The sequence below is a fragment of the Osmia bicornis genome, chromosome 9, assembly GCF_907164935.1.
Source record: "Osmia bicornis bicornis chromosome 9, iOsmBic2.1, whole genome shotgun sequence".
Classification (NCBI taxonomy): domain Eukaryota; kingdom Metazoa; phylum Arthropoda; class Insecta; order Hymenoptera; family Megachilidae; genus Osmia; species Osmia bicornis.
In genome coordinates, this window is record NC_060224.1 from 3,524,507 (window position 1) to 3,550,921 (window position 26,415).

General features: G+C 37.0%; 4 protein-coding genes, 3 long non-coding RNA genes and 5 other non-coding genes across 13 annotated transcripts; 4 read left to right on the forward strand and 8 right to left on the reverse strand.

Annotated features, from left to right (window-relative positions):
• The first annotated feature begins 1,561 nt into the window (after positions 1-1,561).
• Positions 1,562-4,450, forward strand: LOC114878287 (transmembrane protein 161B). The gene is given in 12 exon segments (XM_029191907.2): positions 1,562-1,926; positions 2,014-2,117; positions 2,202-2,457; positions 2,543-2,622; positions 2,723-2,938; positions 3,022-3,138; positions 3,209-3,349; positions 3,429-3,603; positions 3,671-3,767; positions 3,851-3,963; positions 3,965-4,015; positions 4,087-4,450. Coding segments are annotated over 12 exon segments (1,473 nt in total). The 5' UTR covers positions 1,562-1,923; the 3' UTR covers positions 4,207-4,450.
• A 468-nt stretch (positions 4,451-4,918) lies between these two features.
• LOC114878291 (general transcriptional corepressor CYC8) lies at positions 4,919-6,326 on the forward strand. Of its 2 annotated transcripts, none has more exons than XM_029191921.1 (4): positions 4,919-5,253; positions 5,340-5,604; positions 5,701-5,993; positions 6,079-6,326. In XM_029191921.1, exons 1-4 carry the CDS (start codon positions 5,248-5,250, stop codon positions 6,217-6,219), a joined length of 705 nt encoding a protein of 234 aa, XP_029047754.1. In that variant the 5' UTR covers positions 4,919-5,247; the 3' UTR covers positions 6,220-6,326. The 2 variants fall into 2 exon arrangements, with proteins under 2 accessions (XP_029047754.1, XP_029047755.1); XM_029191922.1 differs by having other exon boundaries at positions 6,066-6,171.
• Positions 6,327-6,455: 129 nt separating this feature from the next.
• LOC114878308 lies at positions 6,456-7,928 on the reverse strand. The gene is made up of 3 exons (XR_003789734.2): positions 7,729-7,928; positions 7,587-7,639; positions 6,456-7,101 (listed from the first exon to the last, which is right to left on the reverse strand). It is a non-coding gene; the product is annotated as an uncharacterized LOC114878308 (long non-coding RNA).
• On the reverse strand, positions 6,510-6,583 carry Trnat-agu. The gene has a single exon. It is a non-coding gene; the product is annotated as a tRNA-Thr (tRNA).
• Trnas-aga lies at positions 7,000-7,081 on the reverse strand. The gene has a single exon. It is a non-coding gene; the product is annotated as a tRNA-Ser (tRNA).
• On the reverse strand, positions 7,381-7,452 carry Trnaw-cca. Its single transcript has one exon. It is a non-coding gene; the product is annotated as a tRNA-Trp (tRNA).
• A 2,753-nt stretch (positions 7,929-10,681) lies between the features above and the next one.
• On the reverse strand, positions 10,682-10,763 carry Trnal-aag. The gene has a single exon. It is a non-coding gene; the product is annotated as a tRNA-Leu (tRNA).
• Positions 10,764-11,150: 387 nt separating this feature from the next.
• LOC114878293 (muscle-specific protein 20-like) lies at positions 11,151-26,394 on the forward strand. Its single transcript, XM_029191923.2, has 5 exons — positions 11,151-11,281; positions 18,279-18,360; positions 24,335-24,464; positions 25,760-25,880; positions 25,962-26,394. Exons 1-5 carry the CDS (start codon positions 11,258-11,260, stop codon positions 26,151-26,153), a joined length of 549 nt encoding a protein of 182 aa, XP_029047756.1. The 5' UTR covers positions 11,151-11,257; the 3' UTR covers positions 26,154-26,394.
• LOC114878294 (myophilin) lies at positions 12,621-16,071 on the reverse strand. The gene is made up of 4 exons (XM_029191924.2): positions 15,951-16,071; positions 13,947-14,146; positions 13,765-13,885; positions 12,621-13,691 (listed from the first exon to the last, which is right to left on the reverse strand). Exons 1-4 carry the CDS (start codon positions 15,954-15,956, stop codon positions 13,509-13,511), a joined length of 510 nt encoding a protein of 169 aa, XP_029047757.1. The 5' UTR covers positions 15,957-16,071; the 3' UTR covers positions 12,621-13,508.
• Positions 17,166-24,328, reverse strand: LOC114878302. Its single transcript, XR_006829724.1, has 6 exons — positions 22,907-24,328; positions 20,758-22,641; positions 18,911-20,608; positions 18,469-18,738; positions 17,456-18,103; positions 17,166-17,322 (listed from the first exon to the last, which is right to left on the reverse strand). It is a non-coding gene; the product is annotated as an uncharacterized LOC114878302 (long non-coding RNA).
• LOC114878309 lies at positions 17,586-17,726 on the forward strand. The gene has a single exon (XR_003789735.1). It is a non-coding gene; the product is annotated as a U4 spliceosomal RNA (small nuclear RNA).
• Positions 24,471-25,753, reverse strand: LOC114878305. Its single transcript, XR_003789731.2, has 3 exons — positions 25,641-25,753; positions 24,974-25,457; positions 24,471-24,838 (listed from the first exon to the last, which is right to left on the reverse strand). It is a non-coding gene; the product is annotated as an uncharacterized LOC114878305 (long non-coding RNA).
• Positions 26,395-26,415: the final 21 nt, after the last annotated feature.

The following is a 26,415-nucleotide window of genomic DNA, read 5'->3' on the forward strand; positions in this document are numbered from 1 at the left end:
CACTTACATCTTTGAAATTATATTTCCCGCGTTCGTAACAGCGCCCTCTGGGGACGAAAAAAGGAACTAAATCATGCCGAAATTTTGGCCCTCTAGCGGGAAAAATGCGAACTAAAATCTCGATCTTGAGTCAGCGCCATCTGGGGACGAAAAAAGGAACTAAATCATGTCGAAATTTTGGCCCTCTAGCGGGAAAAATGCGAACTAAAATCTCGATCTTGAGTCAGCGCCATCTGGGGACGAAAAAAGGAACTAAATCATGTCGAAATTTTGGCCCTCTAGCGGGAAAAATGCGAACTAAAATCTCGACCTCGGGTCAGCGCCCTCTGGGGACGAAAAAAGGAACTAAATCATGTCGAAATTTTGGCCCTCTAGCGGGAAAAATGCGAACTAAAATCTCGACCTCGAGTTAGCGCCATCTGGGGACGAAAAAAGGAACTAAATCATGTCGAAATTTTGGCCCTCTAGCGGGAAAAATTTGAACTAAAATCTCGACCTCGAGTCAGCGCCCTCTGGTGGCAAAAAAAGGAACTAAATTTGTACAAACTTTACTTACCTTTACTCGAACCATTTTTTGTAATATATTTATTATAAGGGTTGCAGGGGTACAAGGGATGTAGGGATATGAGGATTGCAGGCATGTAAGGGATGTGGTGATGTAATGGGTGCAGGGATTAAAGAATTGAAGGACATAAGGGATGGAGAGATATAAAGAATGCGGAGCTCTAAGGGATTCAAGGATGTAAGGGATGAAGGGTTGTAAGCGGTACAGGGATGTAAGTGATATAGGAATGTAGGAGTTGCAGAGATGCAAGGGTCGCTGGGATTTCAAAGATGTCTACATGTAAGGGATGATGGGATTTAAAGGATGTCTACATGTAAGGGATGCAGGAATATAAGAGATATAGGGCTGAGCCCCGTGGGACCCGCAAAAACGAAAAAAGTAATAAATAATTGAATTGAAAAGTTTGAGCCGTAGCCCATGAAGAGGGGTGCAATCATAAATGTTATTCCCCCTCGATGAGCTTATTTAATAAGAAAAGAAAATAAATAAAGTAAATTAAATAAACTCTGGAAAAAAATTAGAGGATGATTAGTATACTGGTTGTGTCTATATACGGGCCTGATTCATCCTGGGGTATCAGGGACCCCGAAGCACCGGCGATATTCTTTGCATACCGACATTGTGGAATCTGGGGTGTTAAGGACCCCGAAGTATCGGTGATACTTTTTACATACCGACATTATGGCATCTGGGGTGTTAAGGACCCCAAAGCATCGGCGACACTTTTTGTATACTGACCCGTTGTCATCTGGGGTGTCTGGGACCCCCTTAATCATGAGTTCTCGAATACAAAGTCGGTAAATTGTCGTGTAGTTTCCCCCGTTTCTGTATAGATGGCGCTAGGATCGAATTTTAAAAATTATGGCGGTCTTTTTAAAATACAATTTTGTCAAGCGCTTATTTTGATAGTTCTTACTTTATTAATTTTTCTGTCTTGTGCTGAATTTGTGATTTCTAAAAAAATGAAATTAAGAGGAGTCAAAATTGTGTCTTTTCAGTTGTCACCTGTAGGTGTTTGGGACCCCTAAAATCATGATCTTTTAAGAACAAAGGCATGTCCAATCTTGTTGGATCTGTAGTCACTGCTAGAAATAACCTCATGTCCTATGTGAAGAATTATGTATAACGATGCTTTCGGTTTCGCGGGGTTATAACTATTTATAAAACCAGCTATTTATTCGTGCGCCATTAAAATGGTTGAACACGCACCGGCATTATACCTGAGATAATTCATTGCTGTGTCTTTCAGCATTCATTGATAATTTAAAAAGAATTTACTGATTCTATAATGGAACAAATACATTTGTGAGATCAGTGGATCTATTTTATCTTTTTTCAATCCATCCACAAGTTTAATCATGGTAATTGGCTTGTATATAATAACATATAAGATTTAAAAGCCTCTAATGAACATTTAATGTTCTTCTAAAATGAATTTCATGTTTTAGGCTCTCCTAGGAGCTCAGTTAGTTATTACTCTTATAATGGTCAGTGTTATTCAAAAATTAACTCCTCATTTTTCTCTGGCAAGATGGATTCTATGTTCTACAGGGTATCTATTTAAGTATTAAAAACCAATCAATCAGTAGCATAATATATAAGGTATTATTAATGAGAGTTCATGATTGTTTAACAGTTTGACACGTTATTTGTACCCAACTGATCAACAACTCAGAACACTGGCTGGTGTACCCAAAGAAAAAATCAAGAAAAGCAAGAATATAGAAAATGGAAAGGTTGGAGATGTGTTTCATGTTCCTAGGAATTTGAATATTACACTTGAGAGTGCTAAAATAACTACATTAGATGTGGTACATTTGAAGTATTATACAGAATATCAGTGGTTATTGGACTTTTCTATTTATGCTACTGCAGTTTATATCATGACAGAGGTTGGTAATTTTATTATTTAAATAAATAAGATAATTCTCTTTGTGTCTGAATCCTCATATTTGTATTTTTTTAATCACTTAATAGCTGTACAATTATTTATATCCAATTAAAGATGAAATTAATCTAAGTATGCTTTGGTGCTCATTGGTTCTGGGTTTTGCATTGTATCCTTTGTATTATTGGCACATATTGTAAGGGTATATTGTATGTTCCAGTAATAACTTTCATATTTTTATGTGTTTACTTTCCTTAATCAATATGTAGCAAAGTATTACTTTCTCTTTGGGTACAATACTTTAAAGGAGAAGAGAGCATAGGTGAACGATCTACATGTATTGTAACTGGATTTGCTTATCTTCTTATAGCTATGATAGTTCTGATTGTTGATGAGAATAACCTTGAAATTGGATTGGACAAAGCTTATGCTAGTTTCAACCATAGTGCATCTCTTTTTTTAGATAATCAAGGTCTTTCTTCTACGTAAGTTTGTCAGATTTTGATTTCAAGTGAAAATTTACAATACCTTTAACTTTATTTGTATATTAAAGTAATTTTGTTTGTAGAGGACCTGCATCAAAAATTGTTGTCAAGTTTTTCCTTGCCTTATGGTGTGGCTTGGTTGGTTCTTTCTTTACTTTTCCAGGGTTAAGAGTGTCAAAAATGCATTGGGATACATTGAGGTACTAATATCCGATTTACTTCTAATATGTTCTTGCATCAGCAAATTAATAATAAAAACTCATGTTTCAGATATTATAAAGATCGAAAGTTACTGTTATTAATAGCAAATATCAGTTATGCCTCTCCACTTTTGTTAGTGAGTTTATGGATTAAACCTATCAGCAGAGATTATCTTACAGTTCGAATATTTACTGGTATGAATGGGCCACTGTAAGTTAAGTTAGTAATAAAAACTACCCTGATATATTCATATATAAAAATACGTATACAAACAGAACAATTATTGCAGCATGACACCTGCAGCTTTTGAGAGTATGAGGTTAATTGTAATAGTTATTGCAGTTTTATTGAAACTTGCATTAATGCCAATGTACTTGCAATCATACCTTAGTTTAGCTGTACAACGATTAGAGAATCAAAAGAAGGAAGCTGGAAGAATTACAAACGTTGATTTACAAAAAAAGGTATTTAGAAGTAAAGGTATAGTTTGTTCTTTTTTATCAAAATTATAATCAATGTGTTTTGTTTCAGATTGCCGCAGTATTTTACTACTTGTGCGTCGTAGCGTTACAATATATTGTTCCATTAATCATATGTTTATTTTTTACTTTCATGTACAAGACATTAGGTAAAGTAAATAAGTTGATAGCATTGCAAACTAATAATTATATCATGCATTGAAGGTGTTTGTACATTTAATATTTATCTTAGGTGGTTATACATGGGAAGGTATTCTAAAGGGGTCAGCACTTGAAGAATGTCCAGCAGATGAACCACCTAAATCTGTACCAAGTGCAATGAACAACGATGATAATGAAAAAAACCGTCGTACAAACAGCGCAAGATTTCCAACTAGCTTTGAGTTCCTTAAAGCAGGTAATACTAATAATTACATAACTAGCAGTAGGTATCTTCTGAAATTTCTTCATATATTTCTTATTTGACAGATATTCACTACAGATGTGTATAGAGGTTTGTTAGGTTTAGCAACATGGTGGAGTTGTTTCGCATTATTTGCAACTACCGCTATGGGGATGTTTTATCAATCATACTTTACTAGTATGTAAGAAAATATTATCAAGGGGGACATTTGAAGTCATTTCGCACAAAGTTACGTCATTGGTTTGTCGATGCTGAAACTATTGGATTAATGCATAAATCCCAAAATCTATTTATTTTAAAGAAGTACCTATATGAAGGTATGCACAATGCCGGCTGTTTCAAGGGAGCGTTGATAAAACTTTTATAATATAGATATCAATACAAATGATACGATTGCAATACGAATAAACTAACTATTTCAACAAAAAAGTTTAAGATTAGCAATTGCATACTCCTTTTATATTGTACAACATATAACGTTTATATAAAAAATTAAGAGAATACTTTGTCATAAAGTATTGCAAACATAAAAATAGAGAAATTTTTTAATGTTTTACAGTTAATTCTAAATAAGACTTTCGAATGTATGCAAGACAAAAATAAATCGAATCACTGCCAGTAATGAAGCTATTTGGTATTCCATGAGAAACCAACTGATTACGATTAATAACTCGTCTGTGTATCAATTCTTCATTAGCCTGGTCGAAAGTCGCTTTCGTCGATAATATTACAATCGTAGATAGTTCAAATAGAAATATTACACTGCCATGTACATATTCACTTTAACAATATGTAATGCAAATCTTGTGTATATTTCTGTACAGTGTTTATTAAAATTTTGCGTACAATAATGATAAATTTTATTGGTGAAAGTCATGATATTTTTTTGTTTGAATATTTTCGTTTCTTAATTATTTATTTCTTATTCATTATATCATATTATAAAGATCCGTGAAAGAGAAAACTATTTGAAGTGATTACAATTCATGGATTGTGCTATTTTGGTATAATGGTATGGTATCATGGAGAAAGTACGATGGTACATTTGAAAATGTGTCGATGCGATGCTACTCACGTATCAACCAGGCTGCTTCCGCGATATATAACCCCCCACAGACTTACTCAATGTCAGAATAGCTATTGATTTTCGTCGACGATAATACTGTCAGTGATTTTTTTAACGACAAAGTTTTTGGAGAGAATCCAAGTTCCTAAAAACTTACAACATGCTGGTAAGTACCAATCATTGTAACAGAAGTTCTTACTCTAACATAATGTTCCTACCATTACATATTTCAATCCAAATCATTATTTTCAGAAATATACAGCACTTTATTGCATGATGTTTCTTTCTGTGTTTGGTGAACCACCTATTCAAGGTGTAAGACCAACTAATGTATTGGGCAGTTCAGATCAACACGCATCTTTTAGTTTTGTTAGACCAGGATTAACACAAACAGCTTTTGCATTTAATGGTCCTAGCTCTCACCAGTCATTTAGCTCCAGTATTGGAAATCCTTATTTGGCACAAAGAGTTTTGCCAAATGTTGCTAATGCACTTACCTATAGAAATCCTGGCTTAGGTTTGTAATGTATTTTTAGGATTTCGTAGTTTACAATTAAATATATTTTTAATACTATAAAACAGTTGCGATTAAAATATATATATCATGCTTCAGGTGCATTTCCAGTTGGTCCTATTGCACATGGTTATACAACTGCACCAGTTGCACCTACATTTGGATCATTTGCATCAGCGCCAATTCCGTATCAAGGATCTGTAGATCCTGCTGCAGCTTATTATCAACAGTTACAACAAATTCAACAACCTCAGTACAATGGTTATTCTGCAGCCACTGCATATCAAGCACAATTGGCACAACTTCTTGCAATAAGACAAGCTCAGGCTCAGGCCCAGGCTCAAGCACAAGCTCAAGCACAAGAACACTTGCATGCCACGCAAGCACAACAGGTAAAAAAATAATGTTAGATTCTATTCTTAGCGTATGTTGCATAAAATTCAAATGTGATTTCTGTTTAATAGTAATCGTCCGTAGGTATCAGAACAGGCTGAATTACAACACGAGGAACAGCAACAGCAACAACAATCTCAAAATTTGTTAGGAATTGCCTACTCATCTGCACCTGCAGTAGCACGAGTTAAAGTATCTGGAAATGGTTATAAATTTGATTTTTAAACAATACAAATGTACATACTATTTTAACTTTACTTTATATATCTTCACGTTATATTTATTTATTTACATTGATTTAACGCGAATATACATATTTTTGTATTCGATGGGTATTAAAATTTTGTAATATTTTTATGAAGGAGCTTTTATTTTCTACTTACCTTATTATAACTGAAATTCGCTCAATTAAAAGCTTACGATTGGCATCCTACGCTTTTCTTAGACGCAGTTTTCCACTTTTGTGAAAAAATAATAAGTTATGTTAAAAACAAAACTATTAAATGTACCATCAAAGGCACCGGGGGGATTCGAACCCCCGATCTCCTGTTTACTAGACAGGCGCTTTAACCAACTAAGCCACGGCGCCTATTAGTTGCAAGTTTCTTTATTATTTGTAAGCTGAAATTATTTATTAATATCGGGAAATCAAATATAATATACATGTATCATTTTTTTAAATGTACAACGGCTCAAAAGAGATTTACATTGCAGATTCTCTATGTTAAGGCAAACCAAAAAGTCATTCACTATTTGCAATCTGTAATACTGTTTTCGAAATTTAAGTGGTTAAAAATTGGATATACAACTTCCGAGATACCAAGCTAAGCGTTAAGTGATGAGACCAAGCTGTATTGAACATTGTATTATCTTCCATTATATAAAAAATTATTTCTTTAGATAATTACCTTACTTATATTTATATTACATATATTATAAAAAAGCGTGTTACTTTAGTAATTTATAGTTACATGTTACGCAAAAAAAATTAATTGACCAACCTTCCGCAGTCGGTAGGACTCGAACCTACGCTCCCAGAGGGAATCTGATTTCTAGTCAGACGCCTTAACCACTCGGCCACGACTGCTACGGTATTCCGCTTTTCTCCTGAAAAGGAAACAGTTAAATGTTAGAAATAGTTCTACAATAACATTAATTATTCTATAATAATTCAGAAAAATATATTGTTTATAAAGTACTGAAACTTGTAATACCCTAATCAGAATATTGTTTCGGAAAATAAAGCACTTTTATATGATTTAAAAGTTTAGATTCAATTGCTGGACCTATCCTCATTAATATTAAAAAATTCTACATCTATTACACAAAGATTATGAATTAGTAATTACAAGTAATATAAAGATAAAAAAAGTAAAAAAAAGAAATTGACCCCGACGTGATTTGAACACGCAACCTTCTGATCTGGAGTCAGACGCGCTACCGTTGCGCCACGGAGTCTTTGATACATCGATCTTTTTCGTACAGAATGATTAATAACTCCTCTTCATGCTAACATGAATTAAAAAAAAGAATTTTAATTAGAATATGCTAAACATTTTACTAAACATTGCTAAATTGTGATTATTGTTTACCCTTTCGCTTTTAAGTCCATATGACATCCAGACTACACGGAGAGTGTCTTCTTCTGAAAAGAAATCGAATGTTATTCTGATAACCTCATCATTGTTTAAATTATCTATAAAATAATGAATGGAAAACAATATCTGTACCTACATCTTACATATATACAATATTTACAGAGATGTTCAAAGTGGAAATCGCAAATAGTCATCAATCACTAATTTATTAACTGTTACAATGTGTTCAGTGAAAAACACGTGGTGTTTTGATAAGAAGAGGATGGCGCAGTGGGTGGAAGTGACGACCCAATGTCAGTGCTTCCGCCTGAAAACTGAAATTCCGGTTGATCTGTAACAGCTACTTTGAAGAAAAAAATACTTCTGCATTAATTTGGGATAAAGGTATCCATGCATGAGGCTTTATGATGGCACTGAATTATCCGAGAAGCATATTGACTTAGGAAGCTATCTCTCTCCCTACATTGAAAAGAGTTTCGCGCGGGTTGTCTCACAAAGCCCCTCCTGGCACCAGGAGTTCATACATGAACGTAGTAGCATCTTTCATCCGGTACCCTATTACGATATTCCGTCATACCTTGACTTTCGCCCGTGAGGAATTTTTTCAACAGGAACGCATGCGGCCAACAGTAATTTCATGACGCCACCGATAGAAGCGCTAGTGTACATACCGATTTGTATGTGTAAATATATACGCATGTCCCTACATATTGGAAGCTTCAGCTATAGAGAAGCCAAGTCCCCCACTGGACTACACGTTAATTTTAGGGGAAATCGTAATAAGATTTGATCCACCTATGATAAATAATGATGAAAAGATTATCGTTGTGCTAAGAAATCGAGAATTATGATGGAAAGATTAAGATTTTGCAAAGGATCTCGTTTGTGGTCGCAGGTAAAGGAAATATTTATTAATTTCAATTTTGGGGAAAAACAGTGTCACTGTCCTATGATTACACTTTAATTCGTACAGGTGAGGTTAGAATGCGGAGGCAAAATGCATTATTGGTACAATTTTAAACGTGGCCAGCTGCCTAGCGTTATTAGACGTATATTTGGACCATGGTCCTACCGAAATTTCTGTCCATACTGAGAGAATGAATTAATAAACAATGGAAAGGGGTCATTATGGACCAATAAAATATTCTACGTCACAGAGGTGCTTAAGGCCCGCGCGGCTCTTCCTCAAAATTATGTCTTTCCAATCCGCGGCTAACATAAGTTACACGGAGGTATGGCTAGGGTACTGACCATCTATCGCACTTCATGCGTTCCTGCTTGTGAATCGGTTAAATTGTTGATTATGTCCATTCTACTCGTTAACTACAGATTGCTGGAGGCTGCGTGTAAATTAGCATAGCTCCATCCGCAACCTACAACGTATAAGTACAGGATGCAGGAGATAAACCACGATAGTCGAGAACACAGTTTATCGTCGACTGCGTTTGATGCATACAATACTTAAGTAAGAACAAGTTTGTTCGCATATATTAAAAGTATGTTTAACGTAACTTGATGATTATTTAATGAGAATTCTATTTAGCTTATTATTTGCCAGTAGATATTTAATCTACTGAGCTGAATTACTTTTGAAGAAAAATCCTAAGTTTTTGTAAAACCTAATTGTATAATAACAAATTATTTTAAAATCTTACAGGATTTTCATTCTGCTACTGCCTTGAATTTGTTTATTAGTACAGTATGAAGATGGTGTAATAATTGAATGGAGTCATTCAAACTTAATCAATAACATATTAAAACAGCCAGGTATAATTGTACTTGAGACTAAATTTAATAATATTATAAATAAATCTGAAATCTGAAGTATTTTAATTGAATATTTTAACAACAACAACGTATTTGAAATGCATGAAAGTATTGAGAGTTGATACAACGAATATTACGCGCGTATAAAGTTAGTCTGTCTAGTGTACCCTTCTCGATGAACATGGTATCCTACTCCAAGGAGGGGCTAAATGAGACAACCCGCGCGAATGTCGCTCAACTGTCAAGCGAGGAGAAAGGTTACCCCTTCATGCTACCCTAATATTTCGCGTCTTGTGTGCGGGATGTGAGCACGCACTGCACTTCAATTTAAAGAAAATGCGGATATTTGAATTTGGTGTGGCACTTTTCTACTCTGATATCCACAAGATTAAATTATTTCTGAAAATACAAGCCACTGAAGACATTAAATACAAGTTGCCTTATGGAAATGATTATTGTACAGTGGCAATGGATTTCTTTTTGATCCAGTTACTGAGAAAAGAAGGTCACCTTGATTTCTTTCATGGTACGGTATGTTTTCACTTTGCCACGTAGTAGTCTTTTAAATAAAAGACATAGTTTCAATTATACAATAGTAAAAAAAGCCTTAGTATGTAATATAAAAAGGTACTAATAAATTATATTTTACAGAGTCCCTGGAAATACATCACATTTTTGGTATTAATTCCATATTATTGATTAATATCGGTTGCTAAGACTGGTTTGTAGTCTAACGATGGACGTTTCAGAATGAAATATAATTTATTATTCAAGCAGTATTTAAAGGATTCAACGTGGTATCGATATCTTTTGTATTCATGGGGTGTGGCTCAATGGTGGCATCTTCAGAATGAAACCTGTATCAGGTTAACATGTTATTCAGAAACATATTTATTCCTGTACCTTCCAAACCAACTAGGATTATCACTACATTTTTTTTTCTAGTTTTGTTCTATAATTGAATCACTGTTCAATAATAGTACTTGGAAGAAATTGAGCAAGGCTAATCTTTGAATGTAACAACGGATAAGAATATTCAATTTATCTGCAAGAGTAAAAGGATTTTCTGTACAACATGGAGGATTATTTAATAATTAAATTCACGAAGAAGACTAACACAATCGAAGTTCCCGTGGCAACGTGCTCTCCTAATAAATGTGAACCACGGCGCCGCGTGCCGACGCAACCTATTGGACCTTCAAAGAAGTCGCCACGCTACCACCGTCTTCTTCCACGCCAACGAAACACGAAGGTTAAGAGGAATACAATAGAGGAACTTGTTCGTGCCGTTTAATTGTTATGAATTAAGACAAAAAGTATAATGGCAGCGGTGGGATTCGAACCCACGCCTCCGAAGAGACTGGTGCCTTAAACCAGCGCCTTAGACCGCTCGGCCACGCTACCGCTGAAAATACATTTCATAGAAACATCACGTATAGGGATTAATGATACAGATAAAATGAAATGACGCTTTTCCTGTAAAATTAAGTCCGCGCGGTATGATTCTTGATGGTTGCTATTGTCGGATAGAAACCTATATGATATTTGAAACGTCTCTCAAAATTGTTTTATATCTCGTTTCTGAGAAATATGTTAAAGCAGTTCGCACTATTTCCAGATAGTGAAAATATTGCGTTCACGTGATTCTTTAATGCTTTCCAAACGATACCGACGGAGGTGCTAGCATGTAAATCAGGGTTGGTTGGTGAGTAAGTGATCCATATATAGAAGCGCCCCCACGTTCACCAACACGAGCGCACACCTGTCACGCATATATACGCAGCACGAGGGCCGAAGCGCACACTTTTTGTGCTTGAGTTGGGTAAAGCTCTACCGATTCACGCCTTCAACGTTTCGTCAATTGCAAAAGAACGCTTGCTTACGTGTACTTATTCATCATGCCTGGACGTCCACTTTGGCAGGTAAGCCGTGTTGGAAGAATCTGCATTCATTTTTGCTATTAACTGGTTTTTTAATTAGAGAATAAGTTTCTTACATCAGTAATTCTTATCCGTATTGAATTGAAATTATAGTGTAACTGTAACAATAAAATTACAATTATTTTGCTGTAGTTATATTTGTTAAAAATCTTTCAGGGTGTCTCCTGTGTGAATGGTGAAATCTTGTTTACACTGTGCAGTTTGTTACCACAGAATCGGTGTGTGAATGTTGCTGAATCAATCATATTCAAAAATTTTAGAGAACATGTGCTTGTGAATTCTATTGACAAGGGCGAGGAGAAAGGGTAGAAGAAATTTCTTTCCCTTGACACACTGAAAAACCATCTATTTCAAACATCTGACTCAGTATACGTGTCCGAAATATTCTTACGAGTTTTCATTTAAGTGTTTCTAATTCTGGAATGCTTATAAGCCGTGAGTCACCTTGATGCACCAGTACCTAAATTTGATTTACACGCGGGAAATCACGGGAAATCGAATTGTTTCCACGAAGGTCATTCCATTTTCAAGCACGTGTTGCGATCTGTATCTTCCCTCTGTGCCATCAGGGTGCAAATCGTTGGTTGGCTCGTCGCTAAATTAAGGGATCTTAGAAATGTATGGTGAATTAGATAGTTAATGCGATACCCATGACACAAACTCAGCTGTCTTGTACACCGTGAATGCCCAAAAATAACCGGGATACCGCTGAGACTCGGCAAGCCAAGTAACAATTTTTAAGTAAATTCTACGTTTTCTCGATAAAAATGAAAGAAAAATTTGTGTCGCGATGACGACACGAATCGCGGTGCAAGGTTTATTTACAAACAAGTCGGTTTGGTATTTTCGTGGCTGTTGCGCCGAAATTAACCCGTCCAATTTCAGAGTACGCTCGAGGTTCCTGAGGTTAACGAAAGAGAAATCCAGAAGCCAAGCCAAGGTTTTCGTTTATAATTTCGTTGGATGCGGGGAGTATCTTGCTAATTAACTGAAATTTACTGTTGCCAAAAATTTTGAATAGTTCACACTTGAAACGTTATACCTTCCTCTAATGTTCCATTACTGTGAATATCTTCTTCTTGTTCATTTTGCAAGTCATTCAACGAAATATGCAATATTTTAAAGATAGACTCGTTATTGTTACATTAGCACGAAACTTGGCATTCTTTCTGACCGAGCTGTTTTCAATTTTTGCGATATCTTTCGTTACCTTTGTTTTTCTAACATTACAAAGAAAACAAATATTTTTCAAAAACAATAAGATTCGTTGGCCTTGTTTTCTAATTCGAACGACCATCATGACGATTTAGAATGATTCGGATAATAGAAAATAGCAGCGCTGTCTTTTTATTCCGTATACTTGTCGCTTACATATTATTAGCAAATGGTCAGTGAATAATTAAAAATCTTAGAAAAGGCATTATACTAGTCATTTAGATTAATAATAGATTAATTGTCACAGTGAAAGTAGGATACAAGTAGTTAATTTTTAAATTGAAGCTTTCAATCTTCTACCTCGTATCGTATTATTAGTATAATAGTAATACTATGCAAATATTTTCTTCTTTTTTAATTCATACAATTACATTTGAGACGTTGGTCACTGATGATCGCCGTTGCAGTCAATGTGTTAATCCGAGACTTTTAATAAAGTCTTACAGTTCGTGTTGAAGTAACTGTGAGATCTTACTTACTACTCGTAAATTTCCTTTCTCCTTACGACTGACAAATGTATTGTTGTCACTTTGTGTCATGTTTCCTGTTCTCTTTAATAAATAACTCGTGAAAGTTGTCCATCAAGTTGTAAGTTAATATCTTGTACGTGTTTCATGTGTAAATGTACGTGACGTGTAAATGTATCGTGTATTTGTTTAGGTGTATAATGTAATAGGGGTGTAAAGTATCCATGTAATTACAGTGTAATGTATAGTGTTATAAAATATCAACTAACGTTGAAAATCGTTGCTTATTAAATAAGATCTCGCCCTGCCCTTCGACACGTATAATACAACAAATGTTACAAATTTCTCTCGACATATATTAATGAAAAACAATTTGATACGTCCTCATAGATATCCATTCAGAAAATATTGTGACTAGAATATCCCGAATCGTTGTATCTGGAGATCGTTAGTAAATAGTAAAAGAATATCTATAGCTATGCGAATAGTCGAGAACGCGTTTTCCTTTGCGTCGAGGATATAAACGTTTACATATGTCGAGTGTTGCCAAATCCACCATGGCCAGATTGACTAGCTCCTTTGTTGTAACCCATTTGCAAATTAAGTTGGCCTTCGCTGGCTCGGAGCTGTTCTTCCGTGAACGATCTTTTGTTTTCATCGGCCATCTTCGGTCCTAGACGTGGTCCATTGTATTCAGGATGCTTTTGCGTCTAAATGAAGAAAACATTAAAATAATTCATAAATATCTGATCTCTTTGAAAGTTTCAAAATTGGGACACTTACAATCCTACCAAGAGCATACAGACATAATGTAACTTGTGGGATGTTACGTCTTTCGAATAGATCAGCAGTTTGGAAGATTTCTTCTTGCGGGACACCGTACTCCTTGATGGCAGCTTGAAATCTAAAAATGATTGATATATTAATTCAGTACATATTGATAGAGATAGGTTTCAGTTGAATACCTCTGAACATTTTCCATAAGCTGAAAGTTGGTTCCTTTGGCTTGAATCTTCTTTACTGATCCTGGTGCCATTTTGTTGATGAGCTTGCAAAGGACCACGCCATCCTTAAGGATGTCCTCGTAATTTCCTGGCGGAAGCTTCTCTCCTAGAACAGCCTCGATCCAGGCCAACACTTCGGTCTCCTGTTCCTTGTTGCGAGCCTGTGAACCGGAAGTTTGCTTCATTCATTATCCCACGATTCCCGAATTAGAATCAAGCATTCGTCGATGAAAGCTTCGGTGTATCTTTTCGTAGAGCTGGGATGGTCCAGCGAAGTGTGCGCTGCCGAGAAATTTAAAAGTGTCGAAAACGAAAATAGACCGCGACGGTGTTACGTTACCAGGCATAAAACGTAACGTCGAAAATAAAATACGTCGAACGATTCGTTGGCTTTTATTAAAACTGGCAAGAAGCAACAACACACGGTTCGCTCGTTAGCCACCTGTTTCCCTGCCGAAGTTTCGCTGATTTCTGGTAAAATTGTCTATATGGAGCTGGCAGTTTGACAATTTTATATTGAACTTTAGGTCTTCCTTCAACAGATGTTACATCGAGAAAAACTTAGTTATATCAAAAGAGGTTGAAAAATTAATTTGAATGAACCTAATAGAAATCAGGAGAACGAGTTTAGACTGCAAAGAATTAATACGTATCATTTGCTATGCTCGGATGCTTTTCATTTAGTTCAATTGACTCGAGGAAATAGCGCAACACGATTTCTGTCTCTGAAGTTAATGTAAGCAATTTGTTAACCGTTTTAATGCAATGATTTATAATGCCAACAGTCGACTGACGCAAACTAAACTCCTGGCATCTTTCTGTACCCGATAAATTCAGTATTTATAGTGTATAAACGAGTCTTCGTACGTCATGAACTTCGATTCGCGTATGGTCTTGTGTTCCAACAAGTTTTTAACGAATTTCGAACGACAAATCCGGCCACTTCAAAGAGAGAACTCTGTTATCTGCAAAATGTTAAGTCTTTCGGAGCAACGTGTTCTCTGTCGAACTATCTCGAGGTATATTTTAAGATTCATTCTCGAGAGAGATCGAATTCATCTTTCGTGGATGTTTCGCAAACGTGACACGCCTATTGCAGCGATTCACTAAATTTAAAGTTAAATTGACCGAGTCCTTTTCAGTCTTTACTCCAGCGATTTGGCGTTCGATCAAATTGAACATCTGCGCAGAGGATGCGTATTTAAACCCAGCACATATGAATGACATACTTGTGGCATTTTTCATTCAACATATTGTCGTTTGTAAATAAGTCATTGTTAAGATACTAAATTTAATTCTTTGAGAATTAATTTATTAAATACTCCTGACTAAATTTAGGTAATTCATGTATTTTCTTTTTAACGAAATTAAAAGAAAACTAGTAAAAAGACAAATCCTAAGATAAGGTAGTTCAATGTAAGTTGGATTCAAAGGGTTAAATTTAATACTACCAAAATTGACCTTTTCAAGTTTCGTTCAAAGACACATTACGAATATCTATTTCTTCAGAATATTTATCTTGAGGTATAAATACTCTGGACGAGTCGGTGGAGGAGATTCGCGTGAAAACCGATCATCACTATAAATCCGTTTCAAAACTACGCGATTACCATCGTGTCAACAAACCACAAGTTTGTCAGTACAAGTAAAATCATCGCGAATTAATCACAGTATATTTCAATTACAATTTTCCATCGCACGTTTCTCCCGGGTGTCAAGAATTAATCCAGCATTTTGGGAAAATCGCCAAAACAAAATAGACCAAGGTCTACCGTAATTAGGATTCTACGAATAACCACGATCAATGCGGTCGGTTTTTCAACGAGAAATCATTAACGGTACCGGTCTTGTTCCAATTCCACTGGCTGACTATGGTATCATACTCTGATTAACTCACTAATTCCCATTGCGAACGAACACTGATCCGACAGTACATCGAATTCGTCACGGATAATAATGACGTACCGGCATGTTTCTCCCTTCTTTTTTTTTTTATCGACGATCGCTCTGTTCGCTTTGCCGCAAGACGTATTTTCTCGAGTTAGAACGACTTTTGAACGATGACGCTGACCAAAGACTAAGTCGGACGCTGTGCGTCCCGACGCTATATGCCGGTCTCCCCTCCGCCGTATCCTTTCCGCCGACATTCAGGAACGAGTATTTTTTGGCTGCTTGCCCATTGGGTATTCCCACACCCCCGCTCGTAACCAGATCTTGACACTGCAGCCCTATTTGCAATACGGTACGAGAAGCCTACTTTCAGCATATTCAACACGTTAGCCTGTGTTCGCGAATGTTTCCTCATGTTTTCATAGTTCAAAGACCTCTTTCTCTATACACCATAACTGGATGGTAATTTGGGTCATACGCATCAGACTAGATTGCTTATTTTTGCGTCTGGTGTGCGAGCTTCTTCTCAACTTTCTAGGAGAAGCTTCTGCCTTTGAAGTTTCTCCGTTAGGCATGGATAAGATTTCTGTAAAACTCTCACCTAAAACAATATTATTTTCCTTGTTAACGAAAAATTAATTTCATTTTGTAAGATCGATTACATAAAATAACTTGAAATAATTTACTCCAGATTGTTCAAACAGAGGGTTGATATCCTTGTAGTTACCCAAGAAGGAATCGTCCGATGATCTATTCCGATGTTTTCGATTTAAGCTTAGTACAGAAATAAATCGTGATTTGACCTAGTTATTTAGAAACGATGTATCGATGTTTATGACTACTTGTCGTTTATTGTTGATGCTGACGACAAGCGTGGACGGGGGAAATCCGTGGTCGGCGACAAAGTGGAAAAGTTCGAACAAGTGGGTGTGTTTTGCAAGAAAACGATAGTTAACTGTGGACAGACGCCAGATGAAAGATGCCGATAAGCAAAGGCGTCGTAATTTCTGGACTCTGGCCACTTCGAAGGGTGAGGCCACCGCCGAGTTTAGATTCCCGTCAATCGACGCCGTTTCCAACTTTATCGTAACGGCATTGCAAACACTACTGGAATGAGTTTCTTTTCTAGATCTATATAATAAAAATTGAATTCCTGACACTAATGTTGTCTTCTTCTTCAACATCTTATTCCCCTTTAAACAGTTCATATTTGACAAAAGTTGAAAGCAACAAGTGGAAGAAGCATTTATGTAATTGGAGGAGAAAAGAATAAAATAAAATTTCATTGCTAACCATCTTTACATGCGTACTTAGTCGTGCCACCTCTTGGTTTCTTGTGTTCCTGTGACAATGCATTTCCAGCAAATACTTAACGCATCTCTACTTGCAGTCAATTGTGAATACACTGTTTCCAGTTGACATATAATATCATGAATAACTCTCTTTTCTATAAAAGAAAATATGCATTTTAGATAATTAATCAATTTGTACGCAAAATGTTCTTTCTAATCTGAATCATTAATACATTCATGTACTGCAATACATATAGGCATACGTAAAGTGGAGTTGCATACGTATACCTTCATGTTCGATCCGCTGCTCTTTTTTAGTTCTCCGACCTGTCACTAGGTGGCATCGGAGACGAGATGATTCTCACAGGGAAAAGGTAGCGGCGGTGTTATTAGTACCCCAGCGAAAGATAGACTCGTCAGCTTTGCGCAGTGGCGATATCGTAACCAATGAGGTTCTACCGAGGTGCGATTATTGCTAGTTGAAAACTTTTACCAATACCCCGCCATGACGATGTGAAATACCATCGGCTACGGCAATTTTTGAAAGTTTCTGCGGAAACTGATATTCTTATATCAAAAACTAATTCTTCCAGCTTACCGGAAAACTTCGGTTGGAAAGTCCCTTTTCCTCTTTTCTCTTTTTACAAAGAGAGAGAGTAAATAATATTCAGGAACTGCAGGAAATATCCTATGTTCCTCTCTCTTTACAAGGAGAGAAATAATCAGGAACTGCTGCAACTTTATCTTATGCATTGTTTCTGGTTGCACTATGTTACGAAACATGATGGCATGAATGAATGTTGATAATTAAATGAAAAACAGTATGAACAAGATACCTATTTCACTTACAACTAGCATGTAGATAATAGATGTGTGGGTATTCAATGACGTCTGTTGCATACCATTTTAAATTTTATCAGACTCCTTCCATTCAGTCTGTAAGATAGAGTATAACGAGTTATTTTCAGTGTTATATTTAAACGGTCTTTATCTTTCTCAGGAATTACTGAGTATCATTAATCATACGTAAAGAATACAAGTGGCATATAACAAGTAAAAAAGAAGCAACCTTAAGAATACTAAAATAGTTCTTTTAACATTCTAATTACAGGTTGCTGGCAAGAGGGAACCAGAACAAGAAGCCGAGGCTCAGCAATGGATTGAAAGAGTGGTTGGAGAGAGATTTCCACCGGGTAAAATTAAAAGCTCGTGTTATTTAACCATAAATAACAAATTCATCTCTATCTACATTCTAACTTGTCCTTATCTAATTACCTTAAAATTACATTTATATAAATTACCTTGAATTCTATTATTCTACTTGCATAATCTTACAAATGTGTCAATATGCACGCTTGATTACTTTATCGATGACGTCACTTTGATTACGTACTTCTGGGTATAAACTCCTGTTCTTGGGAGATTGTGCAGTTCGAAAAGCGTGTCAATATCGCCACCCCCGTTTAAGCCAGCGCACTGCGCACTGAGCTAACTGGAACTCCATAATTCCCGGGTAGAAATGTTAGGCAGCGTGACGTCGCAAAGGTTAAGCTTATTGGCTAGGTCAGTTCCTGAAATTGTTCAATAGATTTAAATGAAGGTAAAATAGTATTTGTATAGTACTTGTTGCGTTAAGTACATTGGCAGGTGGAGTTCAAACGCTTTAAGCAAAGAGTAATTATTGATCTATACTATAACAGTGAAATTCTTATTCATGCATTAGAGTATTATATAGAATATTACTTTTTGTAATAATTTACAGAGAAGTGTCAAGAGGGGTAGGTTCCACAGGGGTGGTTAACCAAGGATTGTTAGGGGTAGTTGTATCCTTCATTCAGGGATGTTCTCCTAGTAAAACGCGCGCTTTGTTACGTCATTCGAGTCACCATATTGCACGAGAAGTGGGTAGCAACCCCTGTGTCTAACGTGCACCCCTGGTTTGAGAAATACGCCAGGCGTCGACGCAGTCGCCTTGTTGGACAGATGATTCCACGTCTCCTAATTTATATAAAAATTAATGTAGCATTAGTAACATGAATCGAGAAAAGAATAATCATTTTCCAATACTTCAAGACCTAAGGGGTTGCCTTAAGAATAAAGTTTCTAGTGAAATGTTCTTTTAAACAGTTTCATTTTTAAGTTGTATCTAAGTTGTATTTTACATGCCCTTAAGATGAACTGTTACACGAAAGGTGGCCAAGCTATGTTATTTTCACTTAGTTTTTTATTTAATCCAAGCAAACCCTTTCTCCAAGTGATAGGTTCGATCACGAAGAAGCTTCCTTAACCAAGTGCGAGCCTGGTGTTCGCTAACTCTGATCGCACCTGTTATAAGCTTACCGTAACACGTAATCTAGAAGAAAGTAAAGAAATTATTTATAAAAAAAGGATTTATGTGTAGACGTGTAGTAGGCGATTATACTTTTACAGAAAAAACTGCATTGTACCTAAATCTTTTATCTACTTTGCATCCCTGAAGTCAAAGTTAGTATCGTGTCATTGAAATTATTCTACATTATGTTTGAATCTTAAGATAATTTCTTTCTACGACATTGCAGGTTTTTAGTTGAACGTGACATAGTGTTAATATCACCTACGGTCTACGTCGTAAAGTTTACGGTATCGTGAAGCTCCACACGGTGATGCGAGCCGCGTATTCGAAGCTTTTGATGTTATTGACTCGTTTAAAATTGAACTTGGACTACCGCCATTCGATCGCCTCCGCGTCCATCTACTTCCTCTCCTTTAGATTCAACCCTAACATCATCGACCGTCACGATAACCAGACAGGAATCCAGTGCATTCCAGGATCACTGAATCCTTCGATTGTGGATGTTAGCCTGTTCCTGGAAGCTCGCAAGGCATGCTGGACACGATCTTCTTGTAGCTCTTTACATACCTTCGAATATTTTTTCGGTGAACCGGTAAATTCTGTTGTAAAACGTTTCTATATCTTGAAACAACTGGTCAAAGAAATCTAGATGTCTAAATGATAAATACATCTGTTAATAAACAAATAATTGATCAGCTTAATATAACAAATATGAAAATTATTAATACGAAGATACAAATTTAAAACGCTAGAAAATGAACGACAGTTTGTCTGTGTGATTAGAAGTATCCAACGTGTATGTAACTACAGATATTTATCGCTCGTTGCCCAGGAAGTAAAAGCTTCTTAGCTGAGAGTCTCGGTTAAACGACGTTTAACAATCGCTTGACGACGACGTATATTGATTTAGCGTCATCTGTTCATCATGTTACGTCGTAAGGACGCCAACGTATCAGGGCCGCATACAAGAGACCGGATAGTCAAGTCGCAAACATCGTATTGTGTCATTTCTTCTTTCCTCTTGCCAGTATACCCCTCTCAACTTCCTCTTTGTACATACAGCCAGTCGAACGTTAGGAGTTCCTCACATTGATAACAATTTTGCTTACCTAAATAATATAAACAATTCTTTAATATTATATTTGTTACAAGTAATTCAAACAAGCAGCTACCAAGCCAGCTACAATTTCAAATTAATAGAGCATAAGCATAGCTACCTTGATTTCTATCATACTACTTCATATCGTTGAGAATGTACCTTTAACTCTGATTGGATGGACACGAAGGGTTTTAGGAAAGGGAAGTGTCAGTCATCCGTTTGTCACGGTGGCACAAGTAGCTTGCTGGCACCAGGGAACCAGCAGACGTTTGAGGGATTTATGGCTTTCCCGCCACGTCGACGTCAACGTCGACGAATCGATACGTCTTATTTCTGGCGTCAGGCTTTTTTTTTTAACCGATACAATCCGTTGGTCCCGTATCTCGAGGACATCGAGTGGACACGAGCTGTCGACATGTCGAACTGCTCGTCACGTAACGTTGCGTGACGTCACGAAAGCTCGTAGTTACTAGGGTAGCAACGACGGGTAGTAGATGAATTTATGGCTCCCTCACCGACGCTTTGCTTCGCGCGTCGCTGGCTACCCTCGACCGCAGCATCTGAAAAATAAGGAAGCTTTTCTCAGAAAGAAATCACGTCTCGATGATTCGTCCTGATAGAACGGTTCTCTCGAGAGACGTCAACGGATGTCAGTTGTCCATCAAAAGATCGTCAATGACGTCATTCTGAGACAAGCCTACCAGGATTACAGCCCCGGGGTAGATTTACGACCGAAAGCAACAGGTGGTTGCCTGGAGGTATATTTCATCTAGGGGTGGATACCAAGGGGCGTGTTTTGTTGCCGAGGATCAATAAATTCAAGTTCTCGCACAAATCAAGTTCCCATTCAACAGAAAACTGAATATCGTTAAGATTGTTTTTTCTTTATGCACATGCATTATTTAAGGATTGATTTTATAGCAATATAAATTGTAAGTAGCGATTGAATGACTTAACTCCACGAGAACAAGCGACTGGTACTACTATCGTTACAAAAATGGAGGGAAACTGGATTCTGCGTGCGAGAGAATTCATCCCTCCGAGACCTGTTGCTCATGGTTGGTCGTAAATTCAAGCCGTGGATGTTGTCCTGATGAAAAGCGTGTGTTTGACGTCTTTATGACATGAAACTGACGTTAAATCGATACCGAAGCACGCAAACGTTGGCTGCTTGAAATCAGAATCCCTTTGTAACACAATATTCATCGAATGAATCATACACCATCTAAGATCGTGTATTACTCTATCTTTTGTTCATACAGTAGCAGTAATTAGTTTCCAATTACCTTCGACGATTAATTATATAGTAAATTATAGCTCGAGATAATTCTGATGACTTACGTCCACTTGATTATCTTCATCCAATAAGATATCTACAACATAATATTTGAAGTATCGTTTCTGGCTTCTGCTTAACATCAAGACGTAATTTGTAATTACTTTCAAAGCATTTACCTATAAATGACATATGTGTGCAAGTGAAGCGTACTCAAAGGGGTTTATTGATTTAACGTCAAATTTGTCGAGACATGACGACCATGACGTGTCAACGTAACAGGATAGTATCTAAAGTTGAAATAGTATCGATTCACCAATACATATTGTTGCGACTCGATATTTTTTTGACGCGTAGTAACGGAACAAACGGAGACAACAATAAGACACGTAACGTCTGAAAAATATCAGGCCACCATCACTCGGCGGTGTTTGTCCGGGCATAAAAGAAAGCAGCGAAGAATCGCGAGGAACCTGGACCACATCTGAAGGTAGATTATCGATTTTCTGTCATCTTCCTACGTTTACGACATCTCATCGCGTTTCGATGCTACCAGGAACGTATCAGTATGTTACGTTTGTTTATTTCATCTACCCGCGTTGATCCATAGAGGTGGATGCTGCTATCGCTCCCGGCTGTTGCCTGGATATCGTGGAAAAGCGTCTGATTTGCTCGACTCGTTTCACTTGCATAGTCGAGGCGCGTAGTACCAATGTTGTCGCTTGAAAAGCACTCTATATAGTTTCCTTTTGAACATGATCCAGAATCTAGAAATAATTAGATAATTAGATTTGCTTCATATGTTTCAATAGATTATTACTTAATTGTTCCTGAACAAAATTTAATAGCCAGTTTAAAAAAAATTGTATTATCTTTTACCATTAAGTATAAATTAGGTCTATTTTCCCAAAAGAGAAATATCCTATAAGCATTCATTTAGATACTCAGATACATTTCTATTTGACTATAAAAGTGATGGTCCTTTCTAAGTTATTATTTGAAAGTCGAAAGAGTTAATTGAATAAAGCTTACCAATGCATCGTAATCGGCTGTCGAATGCTCGTCAATCGAAAATTCAAGCACATGACCAGGTTCGTATTAGGCGAGCAGATTTTAGGGTAAGTTTAGCGTCGTCTCCTCCACCGTAAAACCACGTGACATCTCGTCCTTGCAGGATCAGGGTAGTATTCCTTTGAACAATTAACGTACGTTGTCTAAAACTGTTGCAAAAAAACTAAAAATTATTTTCTGAAATATATAATAAAATATGAAAGATGTTCAAAAGCATAAACAGCACACCTCTGTGGTATAAAGCTAAAAATTATTATTACGTTCTCTGCAGGATAAATGTTCTTCAGTGATTCATCTCTGGACATTGCATGCTATTTTCTAATTTACATCCACGCAGAAGGCATAGTTAGAAACTTACTCAAAGCTTAGTATGTTTTCTTAGTAACTCTGTAACTTTCATATTCATAGATGCTGTATATATTATCTAATGCTGCATCATGCAACTGGATTAAAATTAATTCATATTCTCTGTTCTATTTCAAGACACAGAGTCGTCTTCTCCTTCTGCTTCTTCTGCTTCTCCTAAACTATTTCATAATATGTAAATCACTTCAACGATAGAACTTATTATTTATATACATACAGAAAAAAATACCCAACTGTTGCGCCTGTTCGACCGCAACGCTTTCTCCCGCGGTTTGTGCATCAATACAATTTACCAAGCCGTTCGCCAGAGAGCGTACCGCATCAATAGGTTCGATATATTGAAACGTCAACCGGCAGAGGGTGGGAGAAAAAGGAAGTTGACACAAAACGATACATGCTTGACGCACCGGAACCCACGCTCTTGAACGATGCTGCGCCCCTGGTAGTTGGAGATGCGTTGTGTCTTTCGAATGGCGACGAGAGTGCCTCGGTACAAACTGAACGACGACTGCAAGACAATGATGGCGTTGATCGAGACACCGGTCAACCGCAAAAAGAACGAATGACGGAAGACGGAGGCGGTCTTTCCTGATCCTTCGGTTGTCCGGCAAAAAATGGCAAGCCCCCTTGGCTCGCCTCTTGGCATAATGGGGCGCCATGAACGAGTGCTGGTGCGCCTAGCCTCTGTTATTATTTCGCGACAATCTCAACCATAGTGGGAGGTAGCCAAGGGGAGGTTAAAAAAAAAAAGAGAGGAACGACCCGTTCGTTCAATTTAAGCCGATAATCGCGCGGTGGCGGACGATGAAAATCGATGGTTCACGCGAAGTGCGCATGTCATCCGTTTGCGGAACTCGCGCTTCGCCCGACGGGGAAAAGAAGAAATTTCTTTTTTCTGTTATCCTGGTGTCACTGTGGTCCCTGGCATTCTTTTCATTGTTCACCCATTCGCTTCCCCTTTTTCCATATATCTTAAAGTAGCTCGTTCTATTTGAATTCAATAAAAATTAAATTATGTTCCAGGTGTGAATTATGAAGATGCTTTAAGAGATGGTCTGCTGCTTTGCAAATTGATGAACAAACTGCAGCCAGGTCTCGTCAGTAAAATCAACACATCTGGCGGTGATTATAAGATGATGGACAATCTAAATCAGTATGTATCATATTATAACACGTCTTAATTATATCAAAGCCAAAAATGAAGTGCATGCTCAATATATACTAACCTATTTACAATACCTGTTGCATAGAACAGGAATACGATGAAATATCAATACACAGAAAGAATAATCCCTCTAATTTATACAAGTGGAACTTCCTTTGATTTCATGCTTCCCTGCTGTGCATTCGACTTTACGCAATCGACAGTGTTTTGCTTCTGAACGATTCTCGACTGCAACCTATCGACGTCGAAAGAGCATTGCTTACCTCGCCGGAATCGAGAGATCTAGCGATATTCGATTATTGATCTCGAACTGTCCCCTCGAGAGCCTTCGTGCAACCGCGAAACCCAAACGCGTTATCTTTCTGAAACATGAACAGATATCAACCACGCTTGAAATTATCACTGTCACAATACATGCGGAAGTAAGAAGATATATCTATTACAGGAATTATTATAATTTCTATAATTGTCTCTTTGTACCTTCTTTTTTGTCTTACTTTTAATTAGTATAACAATTAACTTGTTTGATCCCAGTGGTTCCACGATGAAGCACCGTCGCGTTAGATTGAAATCCAAAGAAACTGGCAAAGTGTAAAGAGATATCTTGATAATTTCTTCGGACAAAGTGCAACGACCATGACGTTTCTTGCATTTGACCATCGCGTTTGCGTGCGCATGTCGGCAATTGGCGCGTTTTCAATGTTTAAGAGCGCTTTCCTGAGTAGTGGGGCAAACGATGCGCAGCGCGGCCACTCCGCGTTACTCCCTTTCTACGCGGACTGCATAAACAATACAGAGGTTGTGGACTTCCGTCGTATGCTCCGTTCGTTTCTACGTTACTGATACCCAGAGAGCTCGTTAACACTGGCCTGCCTCACGTTTCTTGCATCACGAGACACGTCGTGTCGGATACCGACAAAATGGCGACTCCATAAACGAGCAACACTCGAGTTTTAAGCTGATCTCTTTCAATATTACCTTCTAAAATAAAAAATATTGTTATTTTATTTCACATCGTGTATACCACTGTTGTAGATTTGTTTTAGTTATCAGAATAGTTAGATGCGTTGTACTGTTTAATGAGATATTCCCTTACGATTTGCATATATCCATTACAAGATTAAAGAGATTTCAATGATTATCCCTGGGGCTTAGAACAATTACCTGTAACCGTATCGTTCTCATATCCTGCTCTCCTATTAAAAAGGGACGCCGGACGCGTTAATTCCACGCCGTGGAAAGCGGAAATCTGTGTAACTGCAGCTATTATGTACGCATTTCAGATTCCAAAAGGCCTGTGTAAAATATGGAGTTCCAGACGTGGACCTGTTCCAAGCAGTCGATCTTATAGAAAGGAAGAACATAGCGCAAGTGACCAACACCATCTTCGCCATCGGCCGTGCTGTAATGATTTAAATAAAATATATGTTTTCGTAGAATTTTATGTAGTCTCAGGGAAATTAACAAAATGATATTGATTTACAGACATACCGACACCCAGAGTGGCGTGGCCCTTGGTTAGGACCAAAACCAGCAGAAGAGAACAAACGACACTTCACAGAGGAGCAATTAAGGGCTGGTGAGACTCTCATTGGACTTCAAGCTGGTACCAACAAAGGGGCTACTCAAGCTGGTCAGAGCTTCGGTGCTACCAGAAAAATTCTTCTTGGAAAATAATGTTCACGAAATATATGACGCTATTAAGGTCTTTTAATAGTTCAAGACCAATTTTAGAAAAAATCCGCATTCGTATCATGAAACGAACATTGATAAGAACATCATTAATCCTGTTAATAGTTATGATTTAGATATACAATAATAGTCATTAATTGTGATATTCAACATTATCAGTACAATGTTCTAAATAAAAACATTATTGTAATATGCTGCTCCAATAAATACACAATTCATATATCAATTAGAGAGTGTTATTATGATA